The 15,805-nt window shown below is 34.7% G+C and overlaps 2 protein-coding genes across 2 annotated transcripts in view; one reads left to right on the top strand and one right to left on the bottom strand.

Annotated features, from left to right (window-relative positions):
- The first annotated feature begins 218 nt into the window (after window positions 1-218).
- On the top strand, window positions 219-7,875 carry LOC132547708 (protein LTO1 homolog). The gene is made up of 6 exons (XM_060211512.1): window positions 219-277; window positions 2,325-2,430; window positions 3,077-3,147; window positions 5,544-5,658; window positions 5,916-6,064; window positions 7,539-7,875. The coding sequence occupies exons 1-5, from the start codon at window positions 219-221 to the stop codon at window positions 5,985-5,987; spliced, it is 423 nt and encodes a 140-aa protein (XP_060067495.1). The 3' UTR covers window positions 5,988-6,064; window positions 7,539-7,875.
- Window positions 7,144-15,805, bottom strand: part of LOC132547734 (uncharacterized) — a 32,719-nt gene continuing 24,057 nt past the window's right edge. Inside the window, 9 exon segments of the mRNA XM_060211535.1 lie at window positions 7,144-9,650; window positions 9,914-10,126; window positions 10,915-10,996; window positions 11,257-11,423; window positions 11,658-11,811; window positions 12,580-12,781; window positions 13,234-13,427; window positions 13,776-13,998; window positions 14,558-14,836. Coding sequence (XP_060067518.1) covers window positions 9,516-9,650; window positions 9,914-10,126; window positions 10,915-10,996; window positions 11,257-11,423; window positions 11,658-11,811; window positions 12,580-12,781; window positions 13,234-13,427; window positions 13,776-13,998; window positions 14,558-14,836 — 1,649 coding nt within the window. The 3' untranslated portion in view covers window positions 7,144-9,515.

Here is a 15,805-nt window from a genome sequence, read left to right as displayed (position 1 = left end):
ATGTAATCTGTGTTTAAAAGATGCTTGATTTTTTTCCATTTATTTATTGATATAACCAGATTAAATTATATTTATGTTGCAACATATTTTCATTTATCGAAGTGTTAGTAAAAACTCATAATTTCTTATTTCATAAGCTGTACACAGCACTAACACATGGAGCTATTTTCTCTGTCTCTTCCACGCTTGTAACGGATGCACTACCTGGGTGTTGCGACATGGCAGATGGATCAGAAAATGACGATATATTTCATGACATTATTATGTCAGAAGAAAGGTTTGAACATATATCAAGTTCCGTAACTGTATGATTCATAAGGACAATTTTCGTCAACAAACAATCAGCAAAGTTGTCGTCTAATTGAGTAAACAATGTGGTATGATATGGAGTCCCTTTGCACAGAAAAGAAGTTGGTGATAATAGGACTAGAGGGCCTGTGTAGATAACTCGGACCATTAGATTTAAATACAAGGAAAAAATATATTCCTGTTAAATCAATCACCCCACATAAACTATACCTGATATTAAATAATCGAAATCAAAATATATGTAATCTACTACATTGTACAATGCATCTCTGAGAACTCTTTAGCTTGATTTGGGGAGTATAACTTTTAAAACTATCTAATGGACATATTGCTCGAGAAAATCTTTAAAGCATCTTATTTGATTTTTATATTTAATCCCTGCTTAAAATTGCACAGTGTAATTGAAAACTTTTCATTTTATAGAGTTACATATATTTCTTTACATAGCAAACTGTTCTGTCTCTGCATGTACTGTTTCCAGTGACATGTACATGAACTTATAGACACACATGTGTTATCTTTGAAGAGCTCCACTTGGTCATCCAAGGCAACTCTGATCCAATTTGATTGATGGTGTTTTTGTAAATTATATGAATGTCTGCTTAATTCAAACCTCACTATGATACATTCACCAAAATTTAACAGATCTGCATCATAAACATGATATCAAAACTTGACTTCAAGCATTGACAAAAACTGAAAGAAAATAATTGGACGTTATAAATATACACTTCAGAAGTATTCTGATTCTCATTTACTCTTTATAATTGAAATTATTAATAATCTCTGTGTAGTTATAACATTTGTCATCACATGGACTCCAGAATGATATAAATAATAATTTGATATCAAAAACCTTAACATCAAACCTATAATCAGTTTTTCATTCTCTCACTGGCTTCACTGCATTTTTCCTCTCATGGTTTTATCATCTTTATGACCAAAGCACTATATCCTAGATTGGTTGGAATTATATCTTGAAAGGTCAATTTCTGGTCAGAGATCCACAACCAGCATTAAGTCTCTTGCCTGGTTCAAGATTCTGGAAGGTTTTTCTTTGTTACTGGATGTTGCTGTATCATCCTCTTTCACAACAGATCTTTGTTTGTTTTGACCTTGTCTTATTCTTCCGCCAGCTCCTTTAGAACTTGTGTATCTTCACTTGAAAAGTGATTAGTACCGGTATGTACAGTAAGGTGATTCTCTGTTCACAAAGGGTGTAGTCCAGTGTTTCTACCAGGCCATATATTTGGAGATTTGCTAGTGATTGTCACACATAGACCAAAGGAAAAACTGTGCTTGGAATTTTGGTTACCTCCAGATTTCTGTTCTGGCCAATACATATTTCCTGAATTTCTTATTCCACTGTTAAGGCTTGCCTGCACTCCTCCTTCTTGCTTCTTATTGCTTTTTGGATCATACTTCATCTTTCTGCTACATCAGTTTTCTTCCAGTAACTACTTTTGGATGTTTCTAAGCCTTGCCTTCCACCTGTCACTGTTATGACAATGTCTTTGTGCAGCTACCTGCTATCAGCCTCGTTAACTGCTCTTGATACAAACTACTTCCTGTCAGTACTTTTCCACTCTGGAAGTTGACATCCTGCTGTAGAAACCTACAGAAATGAAGCTTGGGGAGACCCAGCCATATGATTTTGTATGTATTCACCATTTCTTGGTTTGGGGCATATGGTGTTTTCCTTGGCTGTCATTCTGACTGAAAAAAAGTTTACCAAGACTGTAGGATCTCTTGTTTATAATATACATTGTTCCAGTCTACTTATCCCCTTGGTTGACAGAAAATGCATTCCTGTCTCTCTTACATATCTAGCTTATAGAAGATCTAGCTCTCATTGCTGTATATACAAGTGGGCAATACAGATAATTTGACCCTCCCATTGTATTTTTTGGTCCTGATAGAAAGATCACTTGATATACATAGCCTAGTGTATAGATCTCTCAGTTGATATTAAGTATACTTCAATTTCATATTGTAAAAAAATGATAACTATTCAGGTCACAGAGCCAAGGCTTCACGGCTGGACAGAAGATTGGACAGAAGACTGGTATGGAAGATGGGTATAGGCTAGGCTGGGAGAAAGGATCAGGTGTTGGATCAGAGGTAAGCTGGTACTTAAGACAACAGTAAAACAAATGTAGCTGTCAAATATCCCTTACATGTATTCAAATGTTTACAATACTGTATAACAGATTTTTCTCACCAGTGTCTTATTTTTGCCACAATGTAGCTTTGCCATTATTGAACTGATAAATTTGAAATTTAAATTTAATTAAGAAAGGATTATATGATATAATTTCACTTCCTGTTTTCTTGATGGCAAAAATATTACACAACTACAGTGAAATTTTTCTTATTTTTCTGGCACAAAATGGCAAAATCTGCATTTGGTGAAAAACCTTTATGATATTTATTATGAATCAGATTGAATTGTTATGACAACCAGCAGAGCCCTTGTTACTTATGACAGATAGTCCACCTTGTGTTCATTATTGACATGATCAAATTATTCCTGAATTATCTAATTAAAGACCTTAAAAACGTTGCATTTTATAAACTAGGACTGTAGACACACATAGTATTACAAAATATGAAGCTTTAAGAAATTATGAGACTAGTATAGCCGTGATGGTGAGAAAATGAGCACTATGAAACAGTGGCCAGATGTCTTGAGACCGTCAATGAGATCATGAGTGTTGACAGGTACATAGAGAATATCATTGGTTAAAAACTGTTTCATTTGTTTCAGCTTGGATTTTATGTTGGGTTCTGCCAAAAAATCTTACAGAAAATGGAAGATTCCCAGGAAGGCAAACAAAGGTAACTACTAGTATATTTATACTGTTAATAAATAGAAAGAAGTAAAAGCAAGCAGGGATTCATCTTTTTAATCTGATCTTAATCTATTGAGAGGTTCATGAGGTATCTTTACACAAGCTTTCTAGGTCACCGGAGACAAAGTCTCAGGATGACCTATTGAGACCCCCTTTTGTCTGACATGTTTCATTGTGTTGTAAACTTTTAATATTTCTAACTTCTTCTGGTAAACCTTTGAACCAATTTCAGTGTAATTTTACAAAAACATTCCATTGTAAAGGTGCACCGAAATTGTAAATTGTATGGTTCTGAACCCCCATGGGCCCGAGGGGTGGGGCCAAACATGGATCAAATTCATTAAAATTTCAAAACTTTTCTTCTCATTGCTCATATAATGAAGAATCAAACACTCTTCATTGATACAAATTGTAAATTTCATGACCACAGGGTCTCACACATTCCCTTAGGGACTGGTTAAATTTTATTATATTTTATACAGGAAAATTACATTTTTAGCTCACCTGGCCTGTCTGGCATCCCTCAACTTTTCATTTAACAACTTCTTCTGAAATACCGAAAGGCGTAGAGTTATCATATTTGTCTGTAAGGTTCCTTTGATGAAACCAAATAAAGTTTGCAAAAAGAAATGACCTTGACCCATATTCAACGTCACTGAGGTCAAATGTGTTAAAACCTTTAAACAACTTCTTCCAAAATACCAGAAGGCCTAGAATCATTATATTTGGCTGGAAGGTTCCTTTGATGAAGCCCAACATAGTTTGCAAAAAGAAATGACTTTGACCCATATTCAATGTCACTGAGGTCAAATGTGCTAAAACATTTCAACAACTTCTTCCAAAACACTGGAAGGCCTACAATCATTATATTTGGCTGGATAGTTCCTTTGCTGAAGCCCAACAAAGTTTGCAAAAAAAAAAAAAACATAACCTTGACTCATATTCATGGTCACAGAGGTCAAATGTGTTAAAACATTTAAACGCCTTCTTCCAAAATAGTGGAAGGCCTAGAATCATTATGTATGGCTGGAAGGTTCCTTTGATAAAGCCCAACAAAGTTTGCAAAAAGAAAAGACCTTGACCCATATTCAAGGTCACTGAGGTCAAATGTGTTAAAACATTTCAACAACTTCTTCCAAAATACCAGAAGGCCTACAATCATTATATTTGGCTGGATAGTTCCTTTGATGAAGCCCAACAAAGTTTGCGAAAAAAATAACCTTGACCCATATTCAAGGTCACAGAGGTCAAATGTGTTTAAAAATTCAAAATACCAGAAGGCCTAGAATCATTATATTAGGCTACTTTATTCGTCTTCTGGTGTCCTACAAAGTTTGCTAAAAGAAATGACCTTGACCAATCTTCAAGGTCACAGGAATCAAATGTTTTAAAACGTTTAAACAATTTCTTCTGAAATATCGAAAAGCCTAGAATCATTATATTTGGCCAGCATGTTCCTTTTATGAAGTCCAAGAAAGTAAAAGAAATGACCTTGACCCATATTCAAGGTCACAGGGGTCAAATGTGTTAAACGTGGAACTTATGCACAGATATAGTAATGTTGGTCATAAAGATCCAGGTGAGCGATACAGGCCCTCTTGGCCTCTTGTTTATTTTCTTTCAGACATAGTTGAAACTTGGTTAGAATATTTTCTTCATTAGTAGAAGCTGACAGTTTGATGGGTCAAATTGTTCTACTGTTCCTGGATGGAATATTTCATATAGGAAAATTCAAATCTTGAGTGTAATTTTTTTTTAATTCAAACTTGGTTTAGTATTAGACAACAGTTAGTGTATATACAATTTACATTTGCATTATATGTACAACATAGTTAAGTTATACCCCGATATTACTTTTTTTGACAAAATCATTTCTATTACATGTTACCAGAAGCATCGTGACTGAGGTGACTGTTAAGGCTCTTGGGCCTCATGTTAATGTCAAAAGTGGTCAACAGTGACACTTGACCATTAATCCGGAAAGATGACAACCATATATAATCTGGTATAGAACTTTATAAATAATATGGTGTTGTAAATATGAAGTTAGTCATGAGGGTTTCAGGAAATATCTTGTACACAAGTTTTTTGTGCGTTCACCTGTTCAAAGAATAGGGGGACTAATTAATCATCACGGCATCAGTGTCAGCATGGGGTCTAGACCTTGGTGAAGTGATTCTATATCGTGAAAATGAAGTAAACTGTAGGTTCATGAAATAATTTGTATACAAGGTTATCAAGGACACATGTAAAAACACACACATATGCAGACAAATTGATTACCCCTCTATCCTTTCCTAAGTTGAGGATATAAGTACCAGTTTTTGGATTTTGTAATTATTTTTGAGGATTTTAACTATGAAGTATCTCCTTTGTTCAAAGAGCCATCAAGACTGCCCAGTCTTTGCTGAAGTTGGTTGATGAATTTCCACTGACAAACCCAACACAACCTCAGCTATTTGAAATGATACAACAAATAAGATCAAAATTTAAACAGGTAAATACAAACACATGACAATTAATAGTGGTACGTTTTCTGTGGTGGTTTTATATTGATGTGTGCAGTTTGTGCTCAAACTTTTAATCATTTTAATAATATCATCAGTCTCGCCTGTATCATTCAAGATGTTATTGTTTAGTTGTGAACTTAAATATAAAATTTATGACAATTAGTGCTTAAAGATTTCGAAATAAATATATGTTTTGGAAAATACTTGTGTGGTATTTTTATGTGCATCTGGTATGTATTCACAGCTAACATCTGTGCTGGGTATCAATGCCAGCTATAACTGGAGTGTATCAGAGAGTAAAGGTGTATCATTTTGATGAAGGGAAAGCTCTGCATTTTCTGCTGCACAGGGGAACACTACCAGAAGCACAGAACTTGGGTCTCAGCTGTAAAGGTAAATTGATATGTACATATGTAAATTGAAGGCACAAGTTGTGTAAAGACTTAATGATTATTAGGTGAGTAAAAACTAAAATAGAATATAAACTTAAACTGAAGGGCAAACAAGGTGTGTAAAGACTGGAGAATATACTAGGTTTGTATGGACTGAAGAATGTACAAGGATTGTAAAGCTTGAAGAATATATTAGATATGTATACTAGATGTGTAATGACTGAAGACTATACAAGTAATGTAAATCTTGCAGATTATTAAAATTGAAGAGCGTAGAAGTATTAAGACTGAAGATTGTTCAAGAAGTTTTAATTTTGAAGAATATGCAAGAAGATTAAAAACTGATACTGAAGAATACTATACATTGGATATAGAACGGGAAGTCTGAAAATTGGAATTTAGAGCAAGAGCTGCAGAATGTACGAGAAATGTTATAAAGGCTGAAGAATGTACAAGAAATGTTATAAAGGCTGAAGAATGTACGAGAAACGTTATAAAGGCTGAAGAATGTACGAGAAACGTTATAAAGGCTGAAGAATGTACGAGAAACGTTATAAAGGCTGAAGAATGTACGAGAAACGTTATAAAGGCTGAAGAATGTACGAGAAACGTTATAAAGGCTGAAGAATGTACGAGAAACGTTATAAAGGCTGAAGAATGTACGAGAAACGTTATAAAGGCTGAAGAATGTACGTTATAAAGGCTGAAGAATGTACGAGAAACGTTATAAAGGCTGAAGAATGTACGAGAAACGTTATAAAGGCTGAAGAATGTACGAGAAACATTATAAAGGCTGAAGAATGTACGAGAAATGTTATAAAGGCTGAAGAACATATAAAGAATGTATTTAAGACTAGCGAATTTATGTAGAATGTAAAGATTGAAGTGTATTTAGACTAAGAAGTTTACACAATGAGTAAAGCCATCGAGTTAAGACTATAAAAGGTGTGTATAGATAGAAATACTTCACATGTGTTAAACAGTCAGGTGAACATAATAAAAATGTAGATGTTTGACCCCTACAACCTACCAGGCTTAGGCATGATTCTGATCTCCACAGATATACACAACCAATTTCAGTATTTTAAAAACATTTTGTTTATTTTGCTTCAGGTAATCTAAGAGCATAATCAACCCTAACAGACAAATAAGATGTTAAACCCATTGAAAATAATAATAATGATAAATATAGCAGTCATATGGAATTGATGGAAAATTGACATGTTCAGGCATATCAGGCATTGTTGTAATGGTATGACAATCATTTAACATGCTTTACATAATGAGATGTATTTTATTGCACTGTGTAAATTCAATTTAAATAGGCCAGTGTAAACTTTTCTCATTTGAGAAGGTGGCATCTCAATTTTTTCAGTTCAAAGATTCATACGAGTTCTATGAGTTCTGATTACCTTTGAAGTAGAAAAATTAACATCAAAGTCTTCGATGTTAACATCAATATTCTTTGCTTTCAGACTACATTAAAATGAATGGTTGATGAATGGAAGTTCAGTTTTGGAAGTTGAAATTGGAAAACATGATGAGGAACAAATATTACCTAGACACATTGCAGCTTGACTGGTGTCACAACTGGATGTGACCAGAAGAGAACAACCAGACTGAGATGAGAGAAATTCCTTATAGTGTGTGGAAATATTTGACATGTAATGGAATGCAACAAAATTGACATAATACCAAAATATCTTCATGTGATAATTTATAGCCTCACCACATAAGTGGGGAATTGAATGCTTATCGGTCCATATGGAAGCCTTGATTTTACATAATTCAATATTAAAATGTTATTTTTTTTACCTCATGTGATTTCTCTGTCCTATTTATTAGATAAAAGAGGGAAGAAGTACTTTAACAAACATTTTCAAGCCTGTAATCACTGGTAAATTTGCATAAATATTATATAAGATCTACTTAGTTGATTTCCTCGTGTCCACCTCGAGGTAGCACTGTACTTCATATTACAATTCACTAGTAGGAACTAATCAGGGAATATTAGTACTCAGCCAAAAGATGTCTTTAGAATGAGTCTAATGAATTGAAGTTATATGCTTTGATTTAAAACTGTATTTAAAGGGTTCAAAATTAATTTCTGTATAATTTTGTGTTTTGGTCATATGTTGAATTCTAAATTTGTGGTGTCAGTATTACAGAATAAGATACTGGAAGGTTCCAATTCTTGTGAAAAAAATTAAATTACCAAATTGCAACTGGTTACACATTATATAACAACATTTGGATTCAAAGAATATGCTGTCTTTCTGGACAATGAGTAAAGATAAGTATTATCAATACCCTTCTACATTAGAATGTATGAATGTGGGAATGGTGACAATTTGCATCCACCTTCAGAGGGCTGCTTTGAAATGGAAGAAACCAGTAGTTCATATGTCTCCACGAACCTTTATCCATACAATGACAGTTTCTTTACTGATGAAACAATGTTATATCAATGTCATATTAGTTGACTTAGACTCAGTGCTGAAATGATTTTATCATCAGATGTTGTCGTCAGTCCATAAACAATTCTTGTTATCGCTCTTTCTCAAACTTTATATGTAGGGTCCTCTTGCTCCTTTTGTGCCCTTTGGATTTTGGGAATGAACAAGAAAACAAAATGACTGACAGATGGCCATCTTGAATTTTGACGAAATTTTATCGCTTTTTTCTTGAGAAGTACTGGATGGATCTTTCAAAATTTTTGCTTGGTCCATAGTAGTACCCTGTTGATTTTTGGATTGATTGGAAAACGAAAATGGATGATGGGCGACCATCTTGGACTTGACAGTTAGTTTATTTTTTCAGAAGTTCTTAAATTCCTTATGTAGATTCCAATAGACCTCACTTGTGCTCTTTTTATTTGTTGACTGATCAAAAATCAAAATACCCGACAGGTGATCATCTTGGATTTGGCAATTTATGACTATTATCATTATTTCTCAATAGAAATTTATAAATTTCATATGATTAAGATCAAGAACAGCAGAAACAATTGAAAAGAAGGGGAAACCTGTTAAAGACGAATAAAGAGCAAAAAGTCTGTGTGGGATCTTCTAGTTACTTTATGATGTTGAGCTTCTAGGAGGATTACGTCGAAGTTTCCATGTTTGGTCCATCATGTAATGTTTATTCCACTGAATTATTAATAATCATTGAAATCAGGATTACAATGTTGGTATGTTTGGGAAAATGACTATTAATGTTTCAAATCCGCTTGCAAAAATAATAGTCACCATTGTATCCCTGAGTAGGAACCAAAATAATATCATCTAACAACATGATCTCGGCCTGCTCAACAGGACTTTTTTGTCCCTTCCTGGACGGGATATCTTGCTTTTGAAAGCATTTGATATCAAATTCGTTTCCATTCTGAATATTTAACTTTGGGAGAGTATCCTGGTTTCACTGTTATGAAAGTTTCTTTTATGTGCCGCAGGTTAACGTATTGACCCTGCAACATTTCTCTCTGTGAACCGGATATCTAGATCTTTGTCTGGTAACGCAGTCACATTGTATGATATTTCCATTTTCTTAGAAGTCTCTGGTACAGTAACTTTAAATTTTTGTAGAATCTGGAATTTAAAAAGAAAGAAAAAAAACGGAATTGGTATATATCACAGTAATATTACTCAAGATGTAGTTGAAATGAATAGTTACCAAAAATTATTTTGAAATAATTTAGTGAGCAACCGCTCTTATATTATCAAACATCGTCGTTTTTTTTCAGAACCGACATACTGATATCTTATCAATGGTGATGAAGAATAATTTTAATTTAATTATTTACCAAAAATCGTTATGTATTATACTTTACTACAACATAAGTGGTTGATACCTTGACTACAGCTACGTAAATCTGTTGTTCTGCCAACCTTCGGCCCACGCAGTTACGTTTGCCCATTCCAAATGGAAGGGCACATAGTGCCATCTTGCGTCTTCTGTCGGGGGTTTGATTGGGGTCCAACCAACGTTCAGGCACGTACTCCTCAGGGCGGTCAAAGTATGCGGGACTACGGCAGAGGGCGTTGTGTCCAAAAAGTATCCATGTCTGGCAATGTAGAGAGGGAATTCAGTTGCAACAATGTTTCATGAATGTCATGTACAATAATCTCAATCCCTAACTAAGAAACAATACCATGGATTATCTGTTCTAGAAATTTATTTTTATATAGTTAAACAGAGAAAAATATATCACCCGGTCAATCTTGAACGGATATAAAGCAACGACTGGAACTGAGACGACACCCAACACAATACCACCGGTATATAATGGAAAAATGTTCTATCATGGCAGTAGTGTGCTGACACCCATAACATCGTAAATCGGGGATACTCGGTAGTTCACGAACGATACAATCCACACCGATTTCATTTATTTATAAATTAATTTGAAAAATATATCACACGTCAATGGAATATTCTTGAGGAAGCGAATATATTTGATTTCAATAGGAGTAGTGTCCTGGAAGAAGTATTTTCAGGGTAAGGAGGGTAAATGAAACACAAGAAGTTCTGTTCTATTAATGACACAAGATTCTCAATGCAACTATTTATTGAAGGATCAATTAAACTTTATCCGCCTTTTTTGTTAATGGTTCAATATCAAATGAAAACTGCATTAATCTCATAAGATCCCGGCGTTCAATTTGTAACTAGGTGGAAAAAACCTTCCACATTCGGACAGCTACGTCAACCATATCTGGAATACTGACCATTTCGATGACTTGACGGGCATAAAAACCACTCGAGGTACTTTTAAATACTTCGACTTCTTTAATACATTCATCCCTCTTTTCTACCTTTCTAAGGAAAACCTATTAAAAGTAGCACGCTCACGCCTTTTGGTACGAGGTAATCACTCAGAATGACGTCGCTGGGAATAATTCTCATGGATCCGTTGACTGAAGGAAAGACGAATCTGCGGAGAAAACAGCACCGAAAACTCAATTTGTCGTATTTAAATATTATTTACATATAAATGATGTCATTTCTAAACACACACACACACACACACACACACACACACACACATACACACACACACACATATATATATATATGTATTCATATGTTTATGAATAAAATAGGTAATATTCTGAATTTCAACCCAGTTTCTATTAAACACTGTAAAGGTTGAAATTTGTTTGGACGTTAATCCAGTATGCTTATTAGTGGTACCTGAATGATTCCTTAACACAAGCTTTTAAGTATGGCATATGCTGCAGCTCTTCTACTGATATATTGTTGTGTTTGTTATAGATACTCTGGATTTCTTGGATCAACTTCTCCTGCTTGTCCTCATGAGTACCTAGTGACCACAGCACCCACGTCAACGCTTGCGACGTCTGTTTAAACGAAATATTTGAAATTTAAGATTAAAAAATAAAAAATAAGCAATGCAATATTGACTATTAGAAAAATTAAAGCATACTTAAGAAATATATTGGAAAACCCACGATAATAATGACGTCAGAAAAAGGGGCTTCACCGCTAAAAGGAAATGAATTCTGCACGAACTCAGGTATTGCTATGACTACATATCGCCAGATGAATGAGCAATAGAGATGCATAGGACTTACCATCTCTATTCCACCAAACAAAATGCTGCTCATCACGGTGGTGACTTGCTCGTCACTCATGTTGTGATCGTGTGATAGATGCCGAAGTAAATTATCACACATCTGATGATCTTTTAAATCTTCCCTCGCCAGTAAAATTTTCTTTTTACAGAAGCTGAAATGATATAACGAGGTTCTAAATGTTGATAACTGAAGACAGCAAGAAATTTCCCCGTTTGTGGAGTTTTATACGTGTACTTTGATCAAATTCTTGCTTCATTTTATTTTTTCTTTCCAGAGGGCGTTTCAGCCATGATATTTAGGGATCCCCACACAATCAGTTCTAAAGCAAATGGATATCAACATGTTATCTTATTCACTACAGATCATATTTGCACTATGTGATGTATTTTCTGTAGTTGTAGATGATAATGTTTATTGTAAGGACAATGTCTTTGTTTTATGGGGTAGTTTTCATAGGCGTTGAGTAACTGATGTCAGCACTGTATCAGGACGTTCAGCTCTTTGACCGCTTGCCGGTATCAAAGTAACATGATATATTTATTCTTCATCATATATCCATCATGTTATCATATTGTTTTGTTACTAAATATTTGAGCTGCTTCGTCAACCTGTGATGTGCTTCCACAAGTTTGTTCCTAACTTTCCAGAAATACTATAATCCAACTGGAAAAATTACTTTTTCGTGCAATATGAAGTTAAATGTGTTAGAATTGACATGACTTTTCATCACAGGTTCCTCGCGGAACACCAAGTCTTCTGTTTTCAAAGGTCTGTATATAAATATTTCATTTGTCGCCAAAATACTGTATATTTTCATAACAAGGATAGAAAGATTATATGTCCATTTAATCGCAATTTTCAAAGTCCCATTTATCAAACAAACCTGTTTATTACCAATCTCAAATTATATTATCAATACCTTCTTATGTTATCCATGGCGGATTCAAACCGCTTGTACGCGGGCGTCCTGTACCACTTCATAAGTGGTAAGGTGTAAAGCGACTTCGATATCAGAAGAAACACCTCGTCCACGTTCTGGAAAAACTCTTCATTTTCCTTGTGGGAGCCAGCATTGTCACTTAGTATACCTAGTCTGGTATTGAAGGTTATTACAGCTGTGGCTGAAATGGTGATGTATGAATTAAGAAGCACCTTAACGATAACGTATTATCAAAATGACTAATGTTATCAACTCTAATAATTGAAATCCATTGTGATATTTAAAAAGAAAGATCACCCAACGCAGTGTTTTGTTTAGAAATTGACTAATTACCTCAAGCAATATTTTATTCATAATTTAACATCTTCCAAACTGTTTTGTTTAGAATGTTTAGAGATTAACTTATCACCTCACACAGTATTTTATTAATTGATTAAAAGATCGCTCTACACAAAGCTTTATTTAAAGATTAACATATTTCCAAAAAGGGATGTTTTATATAGATGTTTACCATTTTTCACAATGTGAGGTTAAGACAATACCAAAAATGCTCTGTTGAGGGTTAAGTGATATCTTAATGTTATGTTTATATGACCACATGACACGGTATTTATTTAAAGAGTAACATATCACCTTCAAGCACATACTGCATCAACAAACGTTTCAAGAAAAGTGCATTCAGCTGTCCGTCAGTGTTGGTCAATCGTCCAAGTTCCATCACCAGGTCGTCCCCGCAATAGACGTGGTCCACGAGGGCGCTCCCTATCGTCCGCGAGGACAAACCCTGCTGCAGTGGTCTTCGTACCTGGTACCAACTCTCGCCCTGTCTGATCACAAAATTGTTATAGTGTTTTCTAAATGATATTTTTTTTGCGAGTTTGTTGTATACATGGTATGCATATACAATGATACAGATGTGCAGTATTTAACGCTAATATATATCTTAATGCAGTGATTGTATTTCAATCTGTAAACTCAAAAACAATAAACGGCATGGGAAAGATGAAACCTATAATTGCTTATTAATGGGTATTGTCTACTAGTTGGACTCCTGGCGAGAAGCACATTAAAAACGGGGAAAACGTATTTCTCATCCTTTTTCTTACTGATCATGTTGCAATTTTAAACATTTCGGCATTACATATGGGTTTCATTTCATTTGAAGTAATAAACACCTTAAGCTTATTAAATCCGCTCCCCGCCGAGATGCATAGGACTCCAAAATGGGAAGGGCCATACGGTGTGGGTAACGGCCTTCGTCACGCATGGCTGCATCTATCAAATCTGGGTCAAACAGTAGGACACTCTTCTTCTTTCCCATGGGGAACAGGACAATCTTTCCATATTTAGCATGAAGCTCACGGAACAAAAGATGAAATTTTGATGTGGTATGATTGGCTGAAATTATAAACGACATATATTATAAATAATGTGTAACGTTATCGGTTATCATTTTTACACATCGAGTCTAATCGATACATTGTGGGCAAGGTATGATGACACACCGAATTGATCTATAGGCTACCTTGATGGAGACCTCAACAAAAGAACGTCATTTTTCTGGCGAAACAATTGTTGATTATTTAACGGTGACAATATATTTTAATTCCATAATATATAGTCGAAAAGTGATCATCTCATGATTGAAGGAATATAGGGCAAATTTTCTATCTGGGACCGACAGTTGAAAAAATATAAAGGATGAATGAACATTGATATATGACGCAACTGTGGAAATTATGTTTTAAACCTACATGGATATTGGATACTTTCACCTATGCTGCTTGAATATGCATTTTTTTGTCGATACATGTGAACAGAATCTATCATGTACCGAATGAAACTTAAACCTGAAACTGGATTTAAACAAAAAATGAAGAGACGCAATTGTTCTATTGACTGACTTCAATAATGTAGTAAATTATGATAGTTTTATAAAAACATCTCGGGTGCTTACTGAATGGGTGTAATGCTAATATTGTTCCTAAAATCGGCAATCCTTGAAGACCCTTAGGTCCTGGGATCTGGTTGATGGATTTCATATTTTTCACTGGGATGGATTTCTTTAGAATGGTTTTTGAACCATCCCTTTCCGTCTCGGACTTGGGACAAGCATGACCACAAGCTTCCGGCGATTCCAGGTTATGGGTGAATGGGATGCTGGGTTTTGGTGTCACTGACGAGCACATACGAGATAACAAGACGGAGCCGAAAGGAAGTTGTCGAGCCATCTCAGCTGTAAAATTCATTCAGAGTTACTTGTAATTCATATACAAAGACACAAGTGTTGACATGACCGATCAATTATTATTACTTCTATACATACTGTTTAAGAATGCAACGATATTCATTCTTAAACGTAAAAGCTTGCATGTTACTGTTTTAAAAAGTAGGGAAAATGCTGGTCTTTTTGTGTTATCTCCTATTATGTAATGAAACAGCTGTTGGAAATGTTATACGGATATATGGTATTCACAGAACATCAGGACAAAAGCTAGAGCATCATTAAACATATCTCCCTAACTATCGCAATAAGAAGATTTAGAAAATGTCTCGGGAAATGTTTAATACTCATTTTATGTATTTACGCAACGTGCGTTTTGAAAAATGTGACAATTTCTTATATTGACCATCGTGCATTAGCACCGAAACGGCACAAATGAACATACTTGACAGTTCTTTTTTTTAACCCCCAAGATTTACGCGCTCCAGACATTCATATTTTCTGAAAGGAGTACACGCCTCGTAATAGTTAAACACGTCAATCGAATCTAACTGTTCCTAATGACTCGAGGATTAGAGAATCCACGTGTCAATCATAGCGCTACTTATATCGGCTTGAAAAGATAAAAAAACACGATTGTTCGCTAAAGTTTTCAGGCAAGTGAAACCAATACATAGGATCGTCTAGATAGAAATTAACATAGCTAGAGATAGAGGTCGACCTATTGAACTTCGATATATTAATGCTAGAAGTTATTCGCATATATATATATTCTGGACGGATTCAAGCGATGACTCCTAGCATTTACATATCGAAGTTCCATGGGTCGACCTCTCTCCCTAGCTATGTTAATTTATCGAGAAGATAATTTGTGTAAATGAGCAGTAAGTTATATCAAGAAATTTGTCCTATTCAGCAGGTTATTTAATTTAGGATGCATTGTAGTCATCAATTATGTTAAAAGGAATCCTTATATACATG

Source organism: Ylistrum balloti, unplaced genomic scaffold (assembly GCF_031769215.1).
Source record: "Ylistrum balloti isolate Yb309-2 unplaced genomic scaffold, AGI_CSIRO_Ybal_v1 Utg369972, whole genome shotgun sequence".
NCBI classification, from domain to species: Eukaryota; Metazoa; Mollusca; class Bivalvia; order Pectinida; family Pectinidae; genus Ylistrum; species Ylistrum balloti.
Note: the sequence above shows the minus strand (reverse complement) of the source record. Positions and strands in the feature narration are given on the sequence as shown.

Coding starts and splice junctions, on each gene's coding strand:
- LOC132547708 (XM_060211512.1), top strand. CDS start 219: ATGGCAGATGGATCAGAAAATGACGATATATTTCATGACATTATTATG. Junction 3,148..5,543: donor TCCCAGGAAGGCAAACAAAG/GTAACTACTAGT, acceptor CTTTGTTCAAAG/AGCCATCAAGACTGCCCAGT. Junction 5,659..5,915: donor TAAGATCAAAATTTAAACAG/GTAAATACAAAC, acceptor ATGTATTCACAG/CTAACATCTGTGCTGGGTAT.